The 26,064-nt window shown below is 37.2% G+C and overlaps 2 protein-coding genes across 2 annotated transcripts; one reads left to right on the top strand and one right to left on the bottom strand.

The window, feature by feature from the left end:
* Positions 1-5,395: 5,395 nt before the first annotated feature.
* Positions 5,396-11,534, bottom strand: LOC139737989 (TATA-box-binding protein-like). The gene is made up of 7 exons (XM_071648658.1): positions 11,421-11,534; positions 10,448-10,707; positions 9,738-9,825; positions 9,231-9,386; positions 7,931-8,034; positions 6,919-7,013; positions 5,396-5,664 (listed from the first exon to the last, which is right to left on the bottom strand). The coding sequence occupies exons 1-7, from the start codon at positions 11,469-11,471 to the stop codon at positions 5,588-5,590; spliced, it is 831 nt and encodes a 276-aa protein (XP_071504759.1). The 5' UTR covers positions 11,472-11,534; the 3' UTR covers positions 5,396-5,587.
* A 592-nt stretch (positions 11,535-12,126) lies between these two features.
* Positions 12,127-21,413, top strand: LOC139737978 (V-type proton ATPase subunit D-like). Its single transcript, XM_071648647.1, has 6 exons — positions 12,127-12,351; positions 15,770-15,887; positions 17,886-17,965; positions 18,573-18,685; positions 20,033-20,203; positions 20,841-21,413. Exons 1-6 carry the CDS (start codon positions 12,311-12,313, stop codon positions 21,062-21,064), a joined length of 747 nt encoding a protein of 248 aa, XP_071504748.1. The 5' UTR covers positions 12,127-12,310; the 3' UTR covers positions 21,065-21,413.
* The last annotated feature ends 4,651 nt before the right edge of the window (positions 21,414-26,064 follow it).

Genomic DNA, 26,064 nt, shown 5'->3' with positions numbered 1-26,064 from the left:
ACCCAATGACCTTGTACACAAATCTTCACTAAATTTTATTCAAAAAAAAAACTCACCAACTGAAAATTATGTTCACTGCATCGAATCATAATAGAGTTGTTATGCCTTAGAAATAGTGCTTGATGGGGAAGGATTGCATTTGCTGCTCTATCAACCCATATGTAAATACTTTGACATCAACTTTTGATTAAGAAGCTTAACAAAACTGTGTGAAGTTATGACATCATCATTATCTAGTCTAATTATCATATTTGGCTATGACTGATGACACTCTTTCATACAAAACATGCGATAGATGTAAGATTTTTATAATCTTTTGATCTTACCTCAAGGAAACTTCAGAAGTTCTACTTGTTTGAATTTACTATATCCCATTAAAAACATTTGAACACAGAGAGGTATTGTCACTTTAACACGCTCAGAGTACATTCCCACTTGCCTCAATGATAATTCTGTTGTCAACAAGTGGATGCAATGTTTTGTTATCACTCTGTACCCATTGATATATTTGCTTTTCTCTGCGAGCAAGGGTGAAATATGGTACAGTATCTTATACGTTGTATATTTCTCGAGCATATTTATTTTTGTAAATTTTGCTAGTCGGGCACTATTCAGGAATTTAAAAACAAGCAAAATGATTAAAGGGATGGTACAGTATTGGTGAAGATGAGAATTGGGCTTTTAACTTTTTGCGAGATACCAAGAAAACATCTATGAAACAGTACAGAGCATGCCATTTTAAGAGGAATTTAAAGTTTATTTGATGAAAATCGGGTTTGGAATGACTGAAACATCCAAAAACAAAGTAAAACAAAGCAGTCGTAATAAAATGTGGGTCCCACATTTTATTAGAATCACTCTGTTTTGGATATCTCAGCCATTTCAAAACCAATTTTCATCAAATAAACATTGAATTCCTCATGGAATTACATGCTCTTTCATAAGAGGTTTCTCATTATCTCACCGAAAAATGTTAGAAACCTGAAATTAGGTCTCAACCAAAACTGTACGATCCCTTTAACTCAGACCTTCACATGAATTCAACTTGCATGTGTGCATGTCTCCTTTCATTGCTGCGCTCCATGATCGCAATTTTAACCATCTGCACAATAACATTATCAGGAAGTCTCAGTTTGCAAAAAGTCAAGTCTCGTGAAATACATGGTGTATACAGTACATCCATGTGTGATCCTGGCATCCTTATTCAAAATAACTACTGCACAATTACAAATGTTTGAAACCAATTCAACTGGAAATTACAAAGGTAAGGACTACAAAAGAAAAGATGATCATAAGAAATAGTATTCAACCCTTTCTGACAATGCAGCCTTACAAATATGAAGACATAAATGGTATCCCGGGGTACCAAATGAAAATCAGCCATTTTGTTGAACTATTTATTTTTTTAAAAAGGTTATACCCTGGGTTGCCAAAAAGTGGAAATTATGTTGGTGCTGGAGCTAGCGCATGCTAGCCACTGCACTGCACTGCACTGAAGCACACGCTATTGCTAGCACAGCATGCCATGCATGCATAGTATAACATGCAGTGGCATGGGAATAATTATGTACACACACAGTGCATGCATTTCTTTGCGGTTGTCCTTGAGTGGACATGAGATGGCGCTATACAACGTGGTACTCCGGGGTACTACGGTACCCCGGGGTAATGCGTTATGCATCATATGATCATTGACAGTCTCAATAAGATATGACTTGATTATTCTCCCAGGAAAAAAAAGAAGAATATTTCATCCAGCACTGCATTCAAAAACAGTAGTTGCAGCTTGTTACAGCTGAATGAATGGCTAGGATATGTTCTGTTGAATTTTTGTATACATAAACCACTTCTTTACACATCGATACATACTGTATTGTATATCTATATACTTTTTCTTTACTCTACAGATGGGAAGAAAAACTACAGTTGCAACACAAGTTTTAAGACAAGCATACTACTGTATACGCTATATATTTTGCGGGGGTTTTATTTTCGCGAATTTCGCGAGTTGGGAGCTATTCGCGAAATTAACAACACACGAAAATATTACCTTACAAAATGAATCCCTTGCTTTGATGATACGAACATTTCAGTACTAGTATACCATGTCACGGCTTACCGAACAGACCATACTGGCTAAGCTTGTTTACGCTCGTCTACGTCTACTTACGAATACTGTAGAGAGCCAATCCATTATCGCAAGGGGACCACTCGTCAGAAATCTAGCGCGATGGACTTAACCACTTCAAAAATGTTGAATTCTAACTTACTAGTTTGCAGAGTTTGGTAAGTTTTTTTCATGCAGTGTATAACTAGTATCATTCTTATTTGCTAGTAAGTTGAAAATTCACACTTTCTTTGCCACTTCATATTTTCTCTGGTCCCCCAATCGCGAATTTAACCACTCGCGAAAATGTGTGACAGCGGCAATTCGCGAAAATTTATGTACGCGAAAATTATAGCGTATACAGTACCTTTCTAAGGTCATTGGACATCGTAATACTACACATGGAATGATACTACAACATGCATAGCTGAACAGCAAAGATTTCGGTGTTTTTAAACATATACTTTTATTTCAAGGTGAAATATGCTAATGCTGTCATTCTTTTTTTTTTCAGTCAATCATGATGAAAAATAATATATCTGTATTTTGTCACCTTTTTGGTTAAAAAATATAGGTTCTAACTGCAATCTGCACGAAGATGGCATCCCACTGGTACTGTAACAAAAATGAAACAATAATTCTTATTTCTTGCGACACATTTCATATCTAATCTGTTTAATCTTACAGTAATGCTGCATGTGCCACATTACCATTCTTGGTATGTTTGATGGATGCCCAGTTAACTAATAAAAAACACAGTGTTTCATATACATACATTACTGAATGCGATACGGGGTAGGACATTAAACTCATATGCTTTTGATGTATGGTGTAACTGTTTTGAGAGCACTTAGGAAACTCTTCTATCCGAGTATTGCATTGGTGTTGCTCATGGCCTACAGAGCGAGACAAACAAAAGTTGTCATATGTTACTCAGATAAACTGTCTGATTATGCTGAAAATATTTGTGTGTGATGCTAAAACAAATCTTTGCAGAAAAAGACACATATCTGAAACTGCTTCGATTGCTAGACGTCACACCCATTGTTAACATCAGTACATCTTTCTACACAATTTGTAGTTTATCTTGCTCATGGATCACCACCTGTGGATCCATTCTCATTGCAATTCTAACACAGATACTACATCTCTGCTCCTCAAAGGGAGTTTGCCTTCGGACACCTCATTTCAATGAGTGAAAAGATCCCTTTGAATATGAGTGGCAGCTTACAATGTACATACACATGGCTAACAACATACAAGATCTCATCACAGCTGCCAGAAGACTACTGTAAAAGTAGTTTCTTTCGCATACAGAAACTTTCGCGGTTTCCATCGGTGCCGACTTTTTCGCATGTGTTTAAATTCACGGTCGGTAATGATAGCGTTGTAACAGCGACGAGTTCAAAACGTTTTCGTGTGATGTTAAATTCGCAGTTCAACCTCAAAGCGCAAAAATAAAACCACCGCAAAAGAAACCACTTTTACAGTACTTAGAATCATATTCACAAGAGAAGACTCATAATCATACATCATATACTATAAATACATGAGATGGAAATCCCTTCCATTTCACGCAGCTGAAAGATGCTACAAAATTTTACAGAATACAAATATACTGCAAGAATGAAAACTTCTACTGCTTAGATTGCATCATTTTACTCTATCAATTTCACCTCAGTCATTGGGTAGTTTTTTTTTTCAGCTTAAATTCCCTCTTTGACAGATGATAAAAGACAGAAATAAAATCTGATTTCTTTTTTCTTTTACACAAGGTATTCATACAAACAAATGTAATCGCTTTCTTTTAACGATGTTGGCTTGTCATTAGCATCAAGATTTGGTGGTGGTTTCATATAGATTTATTACCACCTTATTTATTCACATCAATCATCTAAAATCTTGGATTTTTAATTCTTTTAAGAAGTCAAACACATAAAACAAATCTTGAACACAGCTATCTTTTTTGTTTTCAATATCGGAAGATATCGTAGATTTGTACATGTTTCAACTTTTTTGGGGGGCATAATCAAGACAATAAATCTGATGGACCTTTCTATCAAAATATTGACTAACATGAAACTCAGAATAACTGCTACATAAAAAAAAAGATAACCCTGAATGCAACATGTCCACGTCAGGACAGCTAAATAATTCACAGTACAGTCATCTGCTGATATCTGTTAAAGGGACACATTACCCCTAGACATCTACTGTAAAAGTGGATGTTTTTGCATTTTTTTTCTCTGCTGAGTTAAGATGAATTTTGAGTGCAAGATTCCACAGAATCAAGATTCCATACATGGTGGTACATACAACACCAAAAGTATGGATACTTTCTTTTTTTTGCACTTGTTTCTGGTCACACGAAATGCATGAGAATTTCCACTTTTACAAATTTCCACTTTCAGAGCATGTGGATTCAATGAATCCACATAGAAATGCAATGTAAGAGTATCAGTAGAACATATCAGTTAAGTTTGAAAAAAAATCAGACAATACATTCAAAACTAATGAATGTTTCAAATTTTGGTCAAATCCATTGTGGCATAAGAAGGCTACATGATTTGGGAAGTCACAGTACACTGTAGCAAAAAGAGAATATGACATATTCCAATTATAGAAGCCAAAGTGGACCTCTGGTTAAAAAAGGTGGAGAAATGTGAATGTAGAGTACTGTAAAAGTGGATATTTTCGCGCAACCAATTCTTTGTGCTTGGCCGGGTAAGAAGAGTTTCGCATGTTTTTAATTCCGCGAATATAGACACCAAGTACAGGAACATATGGCAAGAAAAAATATTTACATGCTTTTATTTTCGCACTAGTTTCTGGTTGCACAAAATGTGTGAAAATGTGAACACTGCAAAAATTTCCACTTTTACAGTACCTGACTTTACCTCATTTAAAAGAAGGGGGAATAATATTATCTGCAGCAAACCAGGGGAATTGTACTTTTAACTGATAAGTGAAACTACATACACATGACAAATTGTTATAGCCTTCTTATCCAGCAAATGACAGTATATAAATTACCAAGTCAAGGTAAACTTTGGAGGCTTGTCCAATCTCCTTCTATTTTCATTGATATATTCTACTAATATTTCTGCATTCACTGAATCTACACACTGATAACTATTATGGTACATTCCTCTTTGACGTTATGGCATTCACCCATACAATATCTGAGCCATCTCAATCACAGTTGTGCAAGAACTCTCCTTCATCCAACAGCTTTCTCCGGGCACCTTTACCAGCATCATCATGGTGAGATGGGTTGGCCACAGAAAACAGCAATGGACTCCATGTGCAAAAACTTAGTATCGTCCGCTGGTGAGATACACTGTCAGCAGCACCAAGTTTCCATTCTATGTTCCAAAGTAAACATGTCTACAGTCTTTCGTTTGGTTGCTGTTCCACCTTCCTGACTTCACACAGCCGGCCTGAGCCAAAAATGTCTGATTCATGCATTTAGCACGACTACTATGTCTTCTTGAAAGACTTCAAAATTGGGTAGATGTTGTTGAAAGCATCGTAGATCTCCTGTCTTACCTTTGCACCTGCAGAGGAAAAAATGTCATTTTCAGTAATGGACAAACATTGATAAAACCTTTGTGAAATACCTTAACCCTAAAAGGGCCGAGGGGGGGGGGGGGCAGAATCCGCCCCCCTCTACGTTTTGCACTATAATTCTGTAACGCGAGAAGGCCTCGTCACGAGGCTTCTTGACTTTCTTCGTTCTCAAGTCTCATGCAACTTTTGAGACCAAATTTGCAACGCCCGCGCATACTTTTGTGAAGCCACGCCCATTTTTGTAATGGAATGTCGCCCCAAAATGGGCACAATTTTGTGATTTTGTGTACATTTCCTATGGAAAACAGTGCTCTGTCATGAAAGTCATAAAAACCTGATTATTTTTACAATTAATCACTTTCATTGATTAATATTATGCTAATTATGGTAGAAAAGTGGTCAGTGACAATTTCCAATAAAAAACAAAGAAAAAAACAAAAGTTGAAAAACGAGGAAATACATAAGAAATTCTGGAAACAATAAAATACATAAGAATTGAAATGAGTTTTGGAAGTTTTTGTGATGTACAATTGGTTGAATATGCTAAAACAGATTTACAAACCAAAATTAGACTCTCAATGCTTTTAATTAGGCTAAAATATGATCTTGAGCTTAATTTGCATAATCTATTAATCAAAATAAGAAATTGATTGTTTCAAAAAATCTTGTAGATTATGACGTGGGTCTCACACATGCAAAATTTCATCACGATCGCACCATTGATGGCCAAGATCTTGGGGGGGGGGGGGGTTGGAATGCGCCCCCCCCCCCCCCCCCCCCCCTCCGGTCTTAGCATAGCCAAAAATGCCTGGCCCTTTTAGGGTTAATACAAAGAGTAGGCGGGTTTGAACCAAACATAAATGCAGTTACTCATTCACACTTTTTATCCATAATCCTGATATACACTTACAAATAACAGAGGATCTGTTATGGCTAATCATTGTTTCAGCAACTTCAACTTATCCTAAAATGGTAAAGTCTATATTTTGAGCAAGTGCCATAGCACTATTCTCATACACATCAATACACTATATTACTGTCCTAATATTACTAACCATACTGAATATGGGTAAAAAAAACCTTCTAATTCAATGACACCATTTCTATTCTACTCACTTCTGAAACTGAGCTAGAGTTCTACTGATGGAGAGTTTGAAGTGCAATACAAATTACTGTTTTCTTTTGGTCATAGAAAAGATCTGCCATCCTTGTAAATGTGTTGCGAATGTCTGATAGCTTACCTGTCAAGACAACTTTCCCTGAGACAAAAATGAGGAGAACGATGCGTGGCTTCACCATCCGGTAGATCAGGCCAGGAAATAGCTCTGGTTCATAACTACAGACAAAAGCAATGTCAGAGATGCAAGTGTAAAATATTTTAAAGTGAAATGTTCTTTGTACGATACAAATCAAATACTAGTGGCATATTTTGATGCCTTGTTCGGTGCATACATGCATCTAATTTTTGTTGTTTGACCCTCCATAGAGCCACAAACTAGTCTTTAAACAAAGGATTGACGGGAAGGGAGTTGGAGGTACATGACTCCACAAATTTGAAAGGCATCATTCCCCTCCCCCTGCCAACAATGTATCTGTCCGGCTACAAGCAAGTGAAAATTGGGCTCTCTGAAGCAACCTGGACAGCTAAAATACACCCAAAAAATGTTTAAAGTGAATGAACTTCAGAAGAGAGGACAACCAAATGAAAGAAGACATGGAAGAGACACAGGTGGAGGAGGGGGAGCTTGGGAAGGTTCGCTTGAGGAAGGAGGTTGACAAAAAGGTGTGACTATGGTTTCCGTCAGTGTTAGAGTAAGCTGAATATGGTCACCCCTGTTATCGGGGACAAACCCGGAGCAAAACTGGATGACGATGATGATCCTGATGCACTCATCCACACACACATACAATAACCCCCCCCCCCCAAAAAAAAAAAAGAAAATAAAAATAAAAAAACAAACATAAAAACAAAACAAACAAAAAGTATATTTTTATACATTAAGTTCTAGATAAGGGATACTATGTTCAATGGACATCTATACGCTGAGCACGAACTACCCAGAGAACTACCTTTACTAATACCGCAGTAATTCAGTATCAAGTGCGGAGTGTAAGCTACCATGAGAAAGTGTGCATGAGTCAAAATGTATACAAGAGTAAAATAGAGAAACTCTAGGTGCGCATGCTAAAAAAACCCATAAATAACGCAGAAGTACTGTAAAAAGCGGAGAGTGTGCAAAGAGCATGAATTACCTGGAGAACTGTACGTGGGTAAGCACAAGACCCTCCAAACGGATTGGGAACTTCACGTCACAGCTGCCCACCATATTTTGGATTTTGAAGTCCAGAAACTTGGCCTGTGTGAAGAAAGTAATGCAGATGAAGTAGACTACTAAGTACCAAGTACAACACAGCCTATTGCATCAGTACTGCAACCGCAAATTGTAACTTATGAAAGACTCCTGACCTTACAACATACTTATAATTTAATCGATTTTCCTGCTATTTATCGATATATAATGCTTTGGAAAAAATTTGTGTAATAGAGTTTTGCAAATAAACATACATGTATCATCATTATCATCACTATTTTTTAATTACACCTACACACTTTTATTCTACTTGCCACTTGGTAATTCTAAAAGTATTCTTTCAAAGCTAAATTTATCAAAGTCCAAATGCCATTCCTTTCACGCTGAGAAAATGCTATGTGATCTGATATAGAAGTTAAGGAATACTTGGCACCTACATGTATTACACCATTTTGCGCTATTATTGAAACAGAACAACTGTTTCTGATTTATATGCGGATTGTCTAAACAAAACATTACTTGCTAACAGGAAAAGTCACTTTAGCAACTGGTATGCCTCCGTCATATCACATTATTCTCCCAATAGGTCTACAGTGCATATTGCCAGTACGAGACAACAGCTTCACATGATTAGCAAATAATCACCATCTTGTCATTACACATAAATTTCCATTACAAATCAAGCTGAATTTAACTATGGAAAACAGGTGAAATTTTACCATTTTCATTTGACCATTGACCTCATTGCTCAATACTTACCTAATCACTGTTTGGTAATGCATGTTTATACCGAATTTACCTGGCACAGTAATTATGCTGTATGTGTATACATTTAGTCACTTCCAAGGTATGAAGAAAATAGTGTAATTTCAACAAGAGTAGTGTATGGGTAATTCTAGCATTTTTAGCTGACCTTTGACCTCATGATCCAGAACTTCTAAAATGAATCAATGTTAGGCAATACATGTATATGTACTGCGTTTTATGAAGATACCTTGAGCCATTTCCAACAAATTGACAAAAGTTAAATTTTAATATTTTAATTTGACCTTTGACCTTATGGTCAAACCCCCAAAAAACATACTGCCTCCAGCGACATTTTATGGCAAAGGTATTAAAAAGAGATAACAGACAAGTTGCCTTGACCATCAGGGAAATATTCATACGTGTACATCTCTACTCCATATCTAATTGCACTGAGAATTAACAACTACTTTAGGGAAATAAAAACAAACACTCACCGGAAAGCCCAGTTTCTGCACTACCCTGGCATACTTCCTGGCTGCCAATTTTGAATTATCTTCACTCTTGGCACCAGTGCACACCATCTTGCCCGAGCTGAAAATGAGAGCTGTTGTCCGCGGTTCCCGTATCCTCATGATGACAGCCGCAAACCGCTGTAAGAAAAAAAATTTATGTAAATGAGCCAGAGCATCAGTCTTCTGCCATTTATATTTCCTGAAAATGGATGCAAAACAATTCAAGGGATTTCAGTTGTACTTCTATCTTATTTAGTAAAGCGGTCTAATTTCCTTTGCCATAATGTGTAGTTTCAGTGGGCAAGACTGGATTGTAGACGTCCTACTAGACACAGAGTGGGAGTGAAGTAACATTTATATGTTAATCATTTTGATATGGAGCTGAGAAGCACCGATAAAAACAAAGATACATTCACCAAGATAAACAGCATGTTAAAATGATAATGTATGATTTCCTATGTTAGTTGGAAAGCAACAATTAGATCTCACCTTTGGATTGTACTCTGCGTTTCTGGCATGGAGGGCAATTTTCTTCAAATCAAGCTTGCAGCCAAGATTTACTGTGGACACAATATTCCTGTGAGAAGAAGTATGCAATAACATTACTCAAACCAATTTGTAGGAGACACTGTGGATGCTTTATGAAAATGAATAGAGTGACATGAATCAAAGCAAGTGATAACCTATTCAAATTGAATGTAAACAATTGGTATCTTTCAGTTACAAGTGTGCTTCTTAACGGACAATAAATCCAAAGCTAACATTTTCAAATACAAAAAAAAAAGAAGAAGAAAGAAATAAAGGCACCTTCCATTTCCATTCATCTCCAACAGCTGTGAGACTACAAACCATGCATGAAATATCCATGACTTCTTGCTGCCATACAATGATACATGTCTGTTTGTTTAATCCATCCTCGTTAACTTGCACTGCAAAAACTATGTTGTTTTTTTCTGGCTATAGAGGATGCTAGTCAAAACACAATGGATGATTGTCAAATTAATCTTTTCATAAAAGTAATTGAAGTGATTACAATTTCTTTACTGTTCCCATTGTTGGTTTCAACATTACTTCACAGAATCCATCACTGACATTCTTGCCAAAGAGAAGGAGATGGAGAAGAAGAAGAAGAAGTGTTTATCCAGATGGGAGAGCGGTCTTCCAATAGCGAGATTTCTGTGTTAGGTTTCTAAACTTACTGGAGCTGGGGGATTATTCCCGAGGATTCACTGCTGGTTGATGCCACTGGAGTCATTGGGGCCATGGGAGAGGCGGGGAAGTTGCTACCAGGCTGCATCGGCGAAGCGCTGCCCACTGTGTGGGGGGAGGAACCAAATGCTGAGGTGCCGATGGAAGGAACCGACAGGTAGGACTGAGACTGATTGGAACCCACGGGGAGGTACTGACTTCGCGGACCTTCATCTTGATTCTCTTGCGATCCATGACCTTGATGCAAACCCTAAGAGCAAGAGAAATAGGAAAACTTGCTTTTGTACAAAGACTGTTTTGATATAATAAACTAATGTATTGCTTGTTGTCCTTTCAAATCAATGTAAGGAATGTAACTTTTGTCAACCCTGAACATGCAATTTATAGAGCAATATCAGACCATTTAGATAATTTCTCATTCAAAACGGTAAGAACTTTTAATATCTTAGGATCTGCTAATTGATTGAAAAACAAGTTTAACAGCAACGGATACTTTATACAACTCAACCTTGGCCAACATCAGGAGTGTGCACATAGCAGTAAACAGATGGAGACTGCAGCACAGGTAGGTCATGCAGAGTAATTTACACCTCCACTGTACAAGTAGATGAGGCCCACAGGTCTATCAACTTCAAATCCAGCAAATGAAAATATGCTGTGAAAGGTCTAGACTCTATTAAATTAACCTTGGTTGTCAATGACAATGTAACACATAAATCATATTCATAATTTCATAAATCATGGGGCTGTATTTGCTGTCAATTTAATGGAGATCTCTGCTCCAGGCTTCTGCTAATTAGAAAATTATAAACATCGAGTTGAACTGCTAACTTTAAATGAATTTAGTCGATTTTATGTCATGTTGTAGATCTACTGACTACGCGACAAAAAAATAAAAAATCTTGCCGCAAGGGCGAAGGCTGCTGTAGTGGTGTGATGACATCATGACAGTGGGTGACCTACCCCAGCAGCTTTATGAATTGATACAGGGGTGATGTTCTGCTGGCTATACATGATGATGTTCTGCAACCACGCACGGATGTGTGAAGCGTCTACCTAGCAGGAGTAGCACTGTACACTAACTGAACTCCAGTCGGAAAGGCCTGGCTGGCCTGGTCTCTGCTCTGGGTGACGCTCTGTGTGTCCTTTCCTTAGTCCGACACGTTTCAGTACAGGTAGGATGGTCCAATGCACAGATGCATGCGATGAAAAACCCCTCTAAAACTGAAAGAGGAGGAGCAGATCTTCCTGGCCAAATGAATCACAGTAGTGGATAGTACTCGGACTCATTTCATTCACTTCCTGGAATAATGTACAACCTACTTTCTATAATATTCTAGGTAGAGTACCAGTGCCTCTGTTCTGGATGACAACTGTCCATGTCACTTGCGACGCTAGCGATAGCGTCTACAGGGCACGAAAAGATTGTAATTGCACGGCGCGAGGCGGTACGGTCGGGTACTGTATTGAATTGCACATCAATCTGCATGCACGCGCACACCGATGCCTCATCATCGGGTAGTGCAGTGTTCTCGCGCTAGAGCAAACAGCGCCATCTACACAGCTCGTGACTCGCTCGGGATCTCGGAGGCGAGGGTACACGGTACACCGGGTGTGTGAGATGATACGCACATCAACTACAGCTTCTGTGGTGTGCTGTATGGTGTGTGTGTAGTAGAGGGGGATCAAACAAGTTTGATCAACACAAACCAAATAGGGATCTCTCTGCCTGAAATATACAACACTTCTAGGTGCTTTTCATCAAAAATTGAAAGGGTAGCCATCATCATCTTCATTCTCATTGGTCTACCGTATTTTGGTTGATCAGACATCGAGGAAAGAGCAGCTGCATTATGTCCGGAAAAGAGAGGATTGCTGTTTTCCCATCACGAATGTGAGTCATGTCATGAGCTAAAGAGATTTGTTTTTGTTTGACCATGTCCATGAATGTCGATCCTACTTCCTAGATTACTTAGATGTTTTGACTTTCTTATGATGATAACCCTAGGGAAACCTTATTTGTAGCCATGAAAAAAAAAAATAATTGATTGAGAATTACTTCAACAGTCCAAAAATTAGGGTTGAGAAACAGCAGAGCCTGTCAGAAAGATCAGTCTTTACAATGTCAATGCTGTATCTTGTCGTTGGGGATACAATTTGTATGTTCTGCGGAGACAAGACCTAGCCTATAATTCGTCTGTTGAGAATGAGAAGGGCTTTAAGTCTTCTCGAACAGTGTGGGTTTTGTGGTCACTTAACGCCCTTATCATTCTCAACCGACGAGTATGTCTGGCTTCACCTCGGAAGCCACTTCTCATAGTCATACTGAGAAGAGCTGTAAAAGTTTGAAAATCATAGATTTTTCTGTCTGAGGTGAGAAGAGCTAACTAGGTAGATAGTAGAGCCTTCAATCTTTAAAGACGCGGTAGGGTTGGACCTACTACTCATCGACCGCCTAATGTTTATTTGCTTGATAAGAATATTTAACACTGAAATTCACGTTAAAAACTTGACCTACGTGATTGAGAAAATCCAGCTCTATCAAATGCCGTTGTTCCCTTTTCGATTCGAAGTTTCAGTGCAAAAATATCGCCGACGAACTTGCGTGGCCTTGTTTCAGCTCCCCACGGTAAATCGCGTTATTAATATTAGGATCGACCGCTGTTTTTGCATTGACAATGCACGCAAACCGAGTTGTATTGAACACCGTGTTGTACGAAGCTTTTTAGAAGCCTTTTTTAAGTTTTAGAAACTTCCATAGACATTACATTGTGCTGTCATTACGATTCGGCGAAAATATTCATTCGAAATTTTGTCCTTGATTAAAACCATTAATGAACAGTGAATTATCGCGTTTTCCCACACCATCCTCATCTACATTCAAAGCCAATCCATTTTTATGTGCTTTGCGCGCAGAGAAGTGCGTACTAAGTGTTCAGTGTGCGAATTATATGCGGTCGGTTTAAAAGAAGGTGGTCGATATGTAGTAGGGCTACCATACCAACAACCGGTTCAGGTAGAGCAGATAGTGACTGATGATAGTATGTAATTTATTCGACTCTTTGAGAATCCCCGTATCGGAGTCAACTCAAAGTCTATTTAATTTAGTTTAATATAGCTTGAGATTCTACTTTTACAGCTTTATCGATCTTTATGTCAGATGTAAGTAATATACATGTACATGCATAGCCAAAGAAATTTGACTGGAGAAAGATGACTGTTGCCATTGGGTGTGAATGTCGTCGATGCATTGTGTGCGATACCTCATATCTGCTTTCAAGTGGCTGACAGGCAGCAAATGAAGATTAATTCATTCGGACAATCCATCCATGTCTGCCCATGCTACGGGTTCTTGATAAAGATGTCGGGTGTATATTTGTCTGAGAGGATTTATGGTTGGAGTTTAAAAAGTATTACCCATTTACCACTTGAGATTTAAAATTCTCATCCTTTTGACAATATTTCTACTTGCGCAGAGTTTGGTAGAGTGTAATTTGCCACCTGCTGACTTATCAGTGGTATGGTATGGTTATATCAAAGTAGACCATATTCCTTTTTTTTCCCCTGAGGTAACGTAGTTATGGGTAAACTCAGCCCCAAGCTCAGCGCGCGCATTATAAGTGGCCAAGTTTACCAGCTAGGCCAAGTTTACCCATAACTACAGTTGTGTGATATAATAGGTATGGTACAATGTAGTTAGATATGTTGACAAAATTGAAGCAAGCTGTGTAGTGTATAAATGGAAAAAGAACATCATACATTATAGTGGTATAAGTTGTCATTTGTACATCATCTTTCATGTAACATGAGATGAGAACTGATAACTGATACAGGGAAACTTCTGTTCAAGGGTTTTGATTGTTGTGTGTTTGTCCATTGTGGTGTACAGTCTTGCATATATGGCCTTTGTTCTTACATAATTGTAGTCACAGCTAAAAGACCCAATAGCATATTAGAGATTCATACAATTGGAAGGTTGGACTGGTTATCCATTTGAGAGTACCTGTTATGAATTGTGTACAGCTTTATCACTGATTTCTATATGCCTCCCCCCCCCCCCCCCCCATAAAAAAAAGAAGAAGAGAGAAAAAAAGAAGATGATACAATCTTACTTCTTGCGTTGATAAAGTTCTTTCAAAATACAGCTGTACCTTAACAATCTAAATGCTAATTCAGGGTATTCAAAACAATAACTTGTATGTCCATCTTGCAGAAAACCCAATTCACTTTGGTTAAAACTTCAAAGGGCATGGAGAAATGAGGATCTTCGTAATTTATGTTATGGATCCATCCATTTCTCTCAAGTTTAGCACTTGGATGGTCGTGGCATCCATATGAATAAAAATATTTTGCTCACAACTCACAATGGCAGCCAACACATGAATTGAAATTTCATGCATAACATTACATCATTGTGAGTATTACAGATGTGTAAATATGTAAATATTGCTGTCATGGTCGCCTTGATAATGAAGAGAGAAAAAAGAAAGAGAAAACAGAAACAGAAAGCCAAAAAGGAAGATGACAACAGTCTAGTTTTCAATGAGATAATACTTTTATATCTTTCTTTAATCATTCATTTTCACTCCTTACTAATGCTTTTTAATCCTTTTTTTTATGCAATTCACTTTTCATTTCTTTATTTGACAATAAAAACAAATTAAGCTCTCACTCTTTTAAAAGAGATTTTTGTCAGGGAACACAATGAAGAAGTTGGTATTTGTAATTTGCAAATGGATATCACATCTCCTCACAAAACTCTGAGAAAGGGACTTCTGACATGCTTTAAAAAAAAATCCCCATTTCTCTGTGTCCACTGTTCAAAGCAAATCAAATGGGGCCTTTTGTGGAATGTTGGTGACAAGTTATAGTTTCATACCCTGAAATTGCATTTTGATTTATTCACTACTTTTAAGGTTATCATTGCAGAAAGTCTTATTGTAATTTTTTTTTTTTGACACGCGCAGCTGAAGAACGGCAACTGGAGATGACTATTACCAATGAGTGTGCATCGTATGCTTTGATGCACATATTCCCTGACCAGTGTAATTGTGGTTTTCGAATGTCCCCGATGGGCAGTGAATGTATTGGGCCAGCCATGAATCCCCATGCTACACAGTTGTTAATGCATGTGGATACACTATCGTTTTAAAGTTAGAAAAATAAGAAGATGCACAGATTGATAACTCTGACAATGAAGACACCAAAAGTATTGTTTAAAGTGTAGAGCTATTAATCTACATGCATTTACAGTTTATTATCATTATCTATTAACGTATTGCCAACATCTACCCTGTTTACCTCTGATTTAGGGCTCTGACGACCATGAAGGTTCGTCTCAAGGGGGCCCAGAAGGGTCACAGTCTCCTCAAGAAGAAGGCAGATGCTCTCACCCTGAGGTTCAGGCAGATCTTGGGGAAAATCATTGAGGTTAGTTTAACAATTCTATGCATTATTTTCTATCATTTATAGATATCTCACTTTTTTTTGTGTGTGTACTGAGTATCATGGCTTCATACATGATCTTGTCTATCCTTCTTAGTTCATTAAGTTTACTTTATACATTATACTCTACATGTTTCTATTTATTGAGGAGAGACCTTGTACAATGAAAATGTCATTGTCATAAAGTTTTGCTCTTGCATTCAGAATTTCAGCATTATAAAGTCTGGTCTAAATCAAGATTGGAGCAAGAGTTAGAAGTACTGTACATACATAGTATACAGCATTCACAGATAATTATATGATGCATTTTATCATAATGATATGACCAACGGTATTGCCAAATTATGGTCATTTTAGGTTCACATGCTGTAATGTGCACATTTCTACACAGGGTAAGAAAGGTAGCCACTTCCAACTGAAAGTGACATGCCAACTTAGATATTTTGGAAGATGTTTGCCAGGCTCTTTAGGCTTTTTATGTTTGTCTGTCTGTATGTTCATATATGCCTACACAATGAATGCCTTCAACTACAGATCATTGCAGGAACATATGCCTAAGCACACAGATCACAAATCAAGTCATACTGCAATTGAAACTAGGTTCACATGTTTAGTATTGATATTTGGGATGGTTCATTATTAATTTTATGGTTGCATTTTTTTTTTGGTCTTTTTCAGTGGGCTTTATAAAATGTTTGACTTTTGGATAGAGTAGTTATTAAACATTCAGAGTGTGTTTGCAAAATTTGGCCACCTCAACAAGAGATGTCAGTGTTTTCGTGTACATATTATGAATTAGAATATAAGTTCTGCAATTTTTTTTTTGGTAGCCTTTTTGTGGCATACTTTGGAAGGAACATATTTGAAAACAACATTTTATGCGACATTGCTCTCTTGCTGAAGCCATTGCCATATCCCCAACATGCAATGATTAAAAGAACAAAATCATTCTGCTCAACAGACTTAGCAGAGATTCTTATCCATAGTTTGGAAATGAGAAACTCTGCCCAGATGCTTGTCATGCACACACCGAAAGTGTGTGGAGTACAACCACACAGGAAGTTTACTTGAATCAGAACAAGACTTTGGAGGAAATAGAGATTCAACATTCAGAGGAAATACTCAGCGTGTGTGTATGTGTGTGTGTGTGTGTGTGTGTGTGTGTGTGTGTGTGTGTGTGTGTGTGTGTGTGTGTGTGTGTGTGTGTGTGTGTGTGTGTGTGTGTGTGTGTGTGTGTGTGTGTGTGTGTGAGTAGACAGCAGTGTGTAATCATGCATATGTTCTTGTGTTTGTGCATGTATGGAAGACCTTTTAGTGAATGACCAGCTGCAAATTTGGAATTGAAGTTAAAAGATGTACGTAGAGTGTCATCTAAAACATTTAAATTATTTTGTAGATAAAAGTAGTGTCATGGTCACATTGCATCAAAGATGTGTGGAAAACAAAGATACATTTTGTATGATTTCCAAAGTACAATTGATATTATAACTGAGCAACTTGAGCAGGTATGACAGGTACCCAAGTTTCATTTTCATTTTCATTTCATTTTGAATAAAAATATAAGAAAAATGCAGCAAAACATTTTAATATGCATAACGACACAAAAACAGTACAACTTTGTAATCACTATATTTGCTCATGTTTTGCTGTTTGACACCCAGTGTCTTCTTATGGCATGATCCAATGACATGCATTTAAGTTGAAATGTGAAAAAAAAAGAAGCTGGGTAATGATTTTTACTTCTAAACTTCAATCCCACATTCTCAGTTTGTGAGTCAGCACAGTGTTTTAAGCTGTCAACAAGATTTGATAGTCTAACAAGAACCTTTTCCTTGTTTCCTGTACATTGGTATTTGTTATAATAGAACCCTTACCTTGTGGGAAAAACTATATCAAACATGTCTGACATGCATCCAGCTGTTGTCTAGAATACCTTTATTGAATTGATGAAATCTTTCTGTTTAACTTTTCCTCTTTGCATAGAACAAAACATTAATGGGAGAAGCCATGAAGCTGGCATCACTGTCACTTGCTGAAGCCAAGTTTGCCATGGGGGACATCAGGTAATTTGGACCATTTTTTATGACATTTTTATCCTTCTAAATAGTAAATTCACCATTTTAGTGAATCTCCTAATTGAGTATATACATATCATATGTTGTAAAGCTTTCACTACTGTGATTATTTCTTTCAGGTCTTGAATTTTGTATGTAGCAATACACAGCTGTAGTTCTAGGCGTATAAAAAAAAGTTTCTGTCATGATATTACTCATTAGAGCAGAAGAAAATTATTTGAATCTGCATGCTAAGACTTTTGTTTAATTTTTGCTGCATGGAACCCATATTGTTCATACAGAGTCTCATGAACTGAAATTATTCTATGTGGTAATAATGCTAGTATCCACGAGAGTTGTACTTTTGTAGATAATAAAAGCGCAAATTAAAGAAACATTGAGAAAAAAAGAAAGAAAAGAGAAACTGTACATTACGTTAAAAGTCTTTCTGTGTTGAAGGTAGAAAGCTGTGTAAGGAAAAAGAGATTAGAAATGCATAAAATGATTAATGTCTCTCTCTTTGTAATGGACAATATCTTTGCTATATATAGCAATTCACTGGAAGACTTGTTGCATCAATTACTCATCCTTCCACTGTCATTTAACTTCTTTGTAGCCACAATGTCCTGCAGAATGTCACCAAGGCACAGACCAAGGTCAGGTCAAAGAGGGAAAACGTGGCCGGAGTCAACTTGCCGGTCTTTGAACATTACACCGATGGAGCAGACAGTGAGTGGAAAGATAATGGCACCCAGGTTCTCTCCCATGTGGCTTAATCAGTAGCTCAAACAAACAAAAATATAGTCAACCAGGACTCAACAATGCCTTTTTTTTCCCCTCTTATGGCCCATTCGACCATTTAAACCTTTAATATGAAGTTTTGGTGGCCCAAAATTAATGGAAACATAGTGCAATCCATTTCAAATCGTAGGTGCCCAATTGGGCCACCAAACGATGGTTCCATGACGCTTGCTTCTGCGACAGTTGCTCCTACGAAATATCTGCGCTCTAAGCCAAATGTAAATTCCACCCGCAAACATAAACCCTTACCCTAATCCTAATCCTCAAATCAAACTAGACTTAAAACCCCATCACAACCCTAACGCTAAGTCCTTCAAGAAAATAAGACCATGGCAATTGTCGCAGGAGCAAATGACATGTCACCCCAAATGATAGCCTTTTTGGAAATTTGGTGGCCCAACATCAATTCTTAGTGGCCATCGGCCACCGGGCCAACTGCCAATGTCAAGCCTTGGCTTGGCTAACAGACCAATTACAAATGGAGTTTGTTTCATGATTTGGTCATGAGAGAAGAGTTTGCTATATTGTATGCTTATGTTTCATTGTATCATCTCTTTAAATTTTTGTATCATCTCCTTATTGCATCATTTGTTTGAATTAGCGTGGCTAATCAAATGTAGACATTTGTACAGAGAAACGCAGCAACAATTTAGGAACGTGAAGGTATATTTTCCCTTTCCTCCCGTACAATTATCATATTGTCTCAACCCGAGGCATAGATATGCCATGGGGTATTTTGTGCCTTGTGCTGTACTGATTACTGCAGCTGTTTAACCCATTCTGTGCCAGGAACTTTGCACAGTATGTACAAAGCTATGGGGTTTTCTGTGCCCATCAGCACTCAAAACACATGAAGGGATGAGGGACACTATAGGACTATCCAGGACTATTTCAGGAATAACAATAACAAGAATTGTGATTTATTTAGGGCATAATAATCATTAATTCATTCTCTATGCAACTTACAACCAAGTTGTAGGCAGACTACATAACAACACCTAAGTAATTATTGTCTTATATTTAAGAAAATGATAGAATAGATTTCTTAAAGGTCTTTTAAAGGAAGAAAGCAAAATTCTACGAGCTTTCAACAAATTTTAAACCAGATGGGTCTGAAGAACAGTCTTGACTAGTGGAAATGAAGATCTTTTCCTCTTGTTGTAAGATGATTGTATTTTATAACATACGTTATGTGCCGAAGAGCAGCTTACAGGTAATCGACAGATATGATCCAACTCGAGATTAATATCTTACCACCTTATCTTCCATTCAAAGCTTATGAGCTGACTGGTCTGTCACGGGGAGGGCAGCAGGTGGATCGACTGAAGAAGAACTACGCCAAGGCCATCGAGCTCCTGGTCGAGCTGGCCTCGCTACAGACGTCATTCGTCACCCTCGATGAGGTCATTAAGATCACAAACAGGCGTGTCAATGCTATTGAACATGGTGCGTTTTTACTCTCAAGTTTTATTCAGTATTTAAGTTTCCTCTTGACCATTATATTGTTGTGTGTGTACCGTTCTGGTTTTAGCTGTCCATTGGCAACCCAACGCTGCACCCTGGCACTAGTCCGACGATCTCTGACCAGTAAAAATCACTGTCGGACCAGTAACTTTTTCAGGAATGGACCAGTAAAAACTGGAAAAATTGGGTATCTACTGGCCTAACAGAAAGTTTGCACCGGTAGAAAAAATGGGTTAGAGTGCAGCCCTGTACAACCCTTTTAACTTTCATTGATATGTATTTAAGATAATTTGCAAATCTTGTGATTATATGTATGCACTGTATGTGTGAGTGCAACAATATGAATGTATGTATGTATGTATGTATGTATGTATATATGTATGTATGTACAGACTATATGTAAAGATTTCCTTCAAAAACTCACATTAATCTATTAAAGTTTTAAATTTTTACCTGGCATAAGAACTGAAATTTAATGCCATGGAGTTTAATTACCCCTGGTATGAAGTGATTATAAGGTACATTTGTAATAGATCCAATCAAAGCAGTGTCTGTTCTGCCGCACTGTGTCTTCATACTGACAGGCAGGGTTTGCGTGTCTCCCTTCTGTATTCCACAGTAATCATCCCCAAGATCGAGAACACTATCTCGTACATCACCACGGAACTGGACGAGCGGGAGAGGGAGGAGTTCTACCGTCTGAAGAAGATCCAGGAGAAGAAGAAGATTTTGAAGGCCAAGGAGGAGGAACGCAAGAAGCTGAGGCAGGCGGCCGGCGCAGACGGCGATGTCCGGAACCTCATCGATGACGACGCAGACGAAGATTTACTCTTCGACTCATAGTGCTGAGACATAGGATTTAGGAGAAAAATAGTAGAGATGTACATGTATATTTACATATCATGCTACAGTATATTTTGATGGCAAGAAATGGTGTACCATTTGAAATATATTAAGTTTGAACTATTTTGTTGGTGCAGTGTGAATGGGTTTTTCGAAATGGAAAAGTGTGTAGGTAATGAAATGCATTGAGAATAAGAAATGTTTTGAGAGAGATCTGAGCAGAAGGACTATCATAGCCTTCTCATTGGGAAATCATGAAATGTTGTAGGACATCGCAAATTCATGCTCTGGTCAGAAAAGTTCCTTCATGATACATTGGACAACACCGTGCTCATATTATACCTTGTGTATGTAATGAAATGGCATGAAACCTTAGCAAATGGCCATCCATGATAGTGTACAGTATTGTACTGGCATTCAATGCATTGTGTGTGTGAAAACTTTTGTGAATGTTTGCTCCTCACAAATTTGCAAAAGCTTCATGCATGCCCAAATTTCTGGTTTTACAGTATCCCAAGTGTAACATTGCTCCATTCTCACTGTAAAATGGGTCTTTTTTACAATCTTGCAGCATATCATTATCATTGTAGAGACTTGGTAGATAGAATGCAAGAAAAGATGACATATTTTGTAGCTCTATAAATCCCCCAAAGATATCAAATTGTTTTAGTTTTATCATTATTTCACAAGCTACAACCAGCGCAACTCATAGCAACAGCATATTCACTATGCTGTGGCGTTACTGCATAGGGAAATGAAATGTTAATTATTGAAATTATTGAAATGTGCCCTGTACCTGTGTGAATTAAGATTTGCATTCCAGTGTCCTCTGGAATGCTGTGAATGTGCAAACTTTTGCACTGGGTTATTTCCCAGGAAGTTCATGGGTATGTGATTTCCAAGATTAGAGTACTTCTGTCAACAATCCCCAAATAGTCATGTTATAATTTATTTTATTATTATTTTTTTTTTGGTGATAGTTTTAATACTTAAGCACAGATTTCACCAAAATTGTTTACAGTTGTGTTAGTATATATTGCTGCTGAAGAGGTTAGGTCAGCTACATTATGAAAAAAAGAATGTGAGATTACATTCTCAGCAGTATTTACTATGTAGCATGTACTTCCTCAATATCGACCAGGCTTGTAAGTGCAGTATGGAATGTAGTGCTTCACATTCCACACTGTGCATATTGTCAGTACTTGTACTTATGCAGTGCATGTTAAAGTGTTTAAAAAGAAGGTGGAGGGTGAAGAAAGTAGCCAAATGGGAAAGGGTTTATTTCTTGTGATGCTCAATCTCAGTGTGACTGTTGGAAAGTCATTTTAGACATCGCTTGTGCAAGCATCATAGTTTCAGTGTTTTTTGATAGTGAATATAAATTATTCCAAAACAAAGAAGGTTGGGACTCCTCTTACATTTTTTTCTTTATTTTTTTTTCTTTGTTATTTTGTCAGTGTTAAGGCTATCATTTCCAAGATGAGCAATTCTGAGAACCAATTAAAAATACAATGTCATGTGAGTCAGACTGGCATTTATTGGGTGTAAAGCTTGCTACCATTTCACACTAAGCTCTCAGTGGATGCAGGTGTAGCTGTTATTTTCTCTTTAACTGAGAATGACCTGATATTAGTCAGCAGATGCTTGTTCACACCCTCAGAAATGACTAATATTAGATTTTAGATTTGTCATTGGTCTTGGTTTAAAAAAAAATGAAGGTACATGCTGCTGCTCAGCAATTATTTTTTTTAAAGCACATGCTTTTAAAGTAATGGCAGTTATTCCATTCAAAACGCCTAGTTGGGACTTTTCCTTATCCCAGTTTCCCACACTTGTCACACTGCCGCATGTATATCATATTAAAAATGTTGACCAGTGTTGGAGGAGATGCCATGTCCAAGTGCATGTTGCACAGTGGGAGTTTAAAATGCAATGCAAAATTCATGTCGGATGTGTGTAATCATTTTAATCTCTGTAAAACAGCATCTGAAACCTCTTGATCACTACTGGCTATAGTTGTTTGAATTCATCGTCCACTATTATCGGGCATGAGTAATACAGGCTATTGCTGTGGATCTGATCCGACCAACTGCTATCATTGTTGAGTGATTCTTTTTTTTCCCTTGGCTACAAATGGAATTCCCTACCCCTAGAAAAAAAAGAAGAAGTGTTGACCGACTTTAAAGATACATGTATATAAAGTCATGACTGACCAGTTGTGAGCATTGGGTCTTTGTCCTGATGCAGCAACATTCACACAAGCAAGGCATACAGTTTGGGGCTACACAGCAAAACATGCATGAGCACAGAGAATATACATTGGGTAGAACCGTTAGATTGTGGACATGTGGTCACTCGGACGCTGTTGTGATAGCTATTGTCTTGATGCATGTACCTTCCCAGCAGCCCTGACTTGAGAGACAAAGCAAAGATAGTTGCCTTCAAATAAATGCACTCGGTCAGTTGGTAAGGAGTATCTACACGAACTCTCTCAGCATTATGCAATAGTGCATTTTACACACCATCTTTCGTTCCTCGATGCCGATTTTCAGAACATTTCATTTAGCAGACACTGCACATGATCAAGTTTTTGTTTCATCTTTGCAAAGATATAAAAGATTCTTTATTCTAAATATGACAATATATCTGTGTATATATACACATGAGATTATATCAAACTGTAGTACATTTATATAATGGCATGTGTATACAGTGTAATGACAAAGTCTTACTCATGGTGTTAGATAGTACCGTTATACAAGTAGCTTTAAGAAAAATAGTAGATGTGTACTGTTTTATGGTAAACTACACTCATCTTTATGAGCGATACATGTTTCTGGTTTTTGAATAAAAATGTGTTTTAAATGTACTAGCACAAATCGTTTGTACTGAGTATTCTCTTGTGTGAATTAGCTAAGGAAAAGTTTCACAAAAGTGATGATCATCTTCTCAGCAAGCTAATACATGTATAGTTTTGAGGGTCTGGTATAGCTATGTGCCGTTACTCTGGTTCTGTAGAAAGAAAAATATTCACACAAAAACATAATATTGCAACTACTCCCTTGCCCCTATAACATTTTGCTAAGTTCTTTGGATCAGCAGATTCAAAGTCCATGTAGTGGCTATTTCAGTGGTAGCTTTCAAAATGTCTAAATATGCAGAAAATTACACTTCAAATGGAAACGACAGAACTATGCCCAACAAAGTTACTTTCATCTCATGCTGAAAAGTATAGGTACCCTCTGTTTGACTCATATATTGAGAATTTCTTCAAAATCAGGCACTAAACTTAGCAATAAAATTGATGAGTTGATAGCCATACTTTGGCACGTGGAGTAAAGCCACAACATTTTCACCATACAGAACATTACAATTTTTTTTAAAGGACTTGTGCAGACTTTTGCCAATGATGAGACTGAAGCCCAGATGATTTTGTGGAAGACGTGTGTACAAAGACATTTGCAACTGAAGCTAAGTGCTCTAGTGACTCTTCATAATTACACTTACTGCTAGTTTGACTGCCATTCAAAGTGAAAATAGCTTCCAAATGATTAGTTAACAAGTACCAACGTTTTTCATTGTCCCGTGATTTAAGGCATTCCACAGCTGAAATGAGTAGGGCCTAGATCAACAGGAAAAAAAAATCACATGAAATCTACACCTAAAAATGTATAGAATATCACTTTAGGGTTTTGCCACCTGTTGAAAAATATGACCAAAGGAGTACCAAATGGTCCTACAAGCAGAAATGCCCTCTAGTACTTCATAGAATAGCACAATTTCCATTTCATTGAAATCTATACATTAATTCATAATGAACGCTTTTGATAATGTTGCAACAATCAGATCCCTTTTTGTTTTCACTATGCAAAGGGCATATTCAAAATATAAACAAACATAAATATCAGTAAAAGAGACATACAAGCAGCTCAAATCATGGATGTTCTACAGCAAACTTTGAAAGATGTCTAAATTCCAACATCACTTAATGCAACAGTTCTTAAGTTTTCAAATGAGGAACATGGTGATACAAAGATGGCATGTTTAACAGACCAATGATGACAACTGATGAATGGAATGGACTCTTTACACATTAAACATGAACATTTCTAAATTGTTTTAAACATGCATGAAATCAGATGTATTAGGAATTGTAATTAAGTTCAGCACTTTTCTGGGTTAACAACATATTGATTATCAATCATATCTAGGCATGTGCACAGTTTATACAATTTGGTCAGTACTGGGATGAACAATACAAATGTCATGTAGGCCTACTGTTAGTAAAGTACAAGTCTCAAAATAAGATCTAATACATGTACTCTACATCACCACATGGCAAAAAATATCTTCCATTTGAGTACTCTGATCTTAGACATCAAGCTATAAGTACACTGATACTAGTATATGTGTACTGTAAAAGTGGATATTTTTGCACAACTAATTTTTTCACGCTAGGGAGGGTAAGATGAGTTTCACGTCTTCTTAATTCCGCGGAATCAAGACATCAACTACTGGAACACATGTCAAGCAAAAATATTCGCATGCTTTTTACTTTACGCTAGATTCTGGTTGTACGATATGCACGAAAATGTCAACTTTTACAGTATCTTGCCCCAAAGTTAATAAGTTTCTTTGTATTCTATTGCTTTCCAAACTCTGAAAAAAAATGATATAAAAGAGTGATTTCACTGGTCATATGGAGCTTGTTATGACAAGTGTCCATTGTACTGGTTATTATATTAATTTCTACTTTCTCTTTTTTTATACATATATGCATCAGAGTTTGGCACAAATGTGTAAAATAGATCAATATCCAAATCTTGTAATAAAAAGAAGTCCTGTCTGCAGAATTAAAACCTGAGATTTTTATATTCAAAATTTGAATAGTACATATTATATTAGTATAGTGCAGTTATTTGATATTACTCATTCTGTCTGATTCTCTTTATATCCTGGAGCTGGGCTTCATGGGGATTACTGGAGAAGAGCAGCTGACA

This window comes from Diadema antillarum, unplaced genomic scaffold (assembly GCF_040938485.1).
Source record: "Diadema antillarum isolate AM-2024a unplaced genomic scaffold, OU_Dant_1.0 scf00000029, whole genome shotgun sequence".
Classification (NCBI taxonomy): Eukaryota; Metazoa; Echinodermata; class Echinoidea; order Diadematoida; family Diadematidae; genus Diadema; species Diadema antillarum.
Note: the sequence above shows the minus strand (reverse complement) of the source record. Positions and strands in the feature narration are given on the sequence as shown.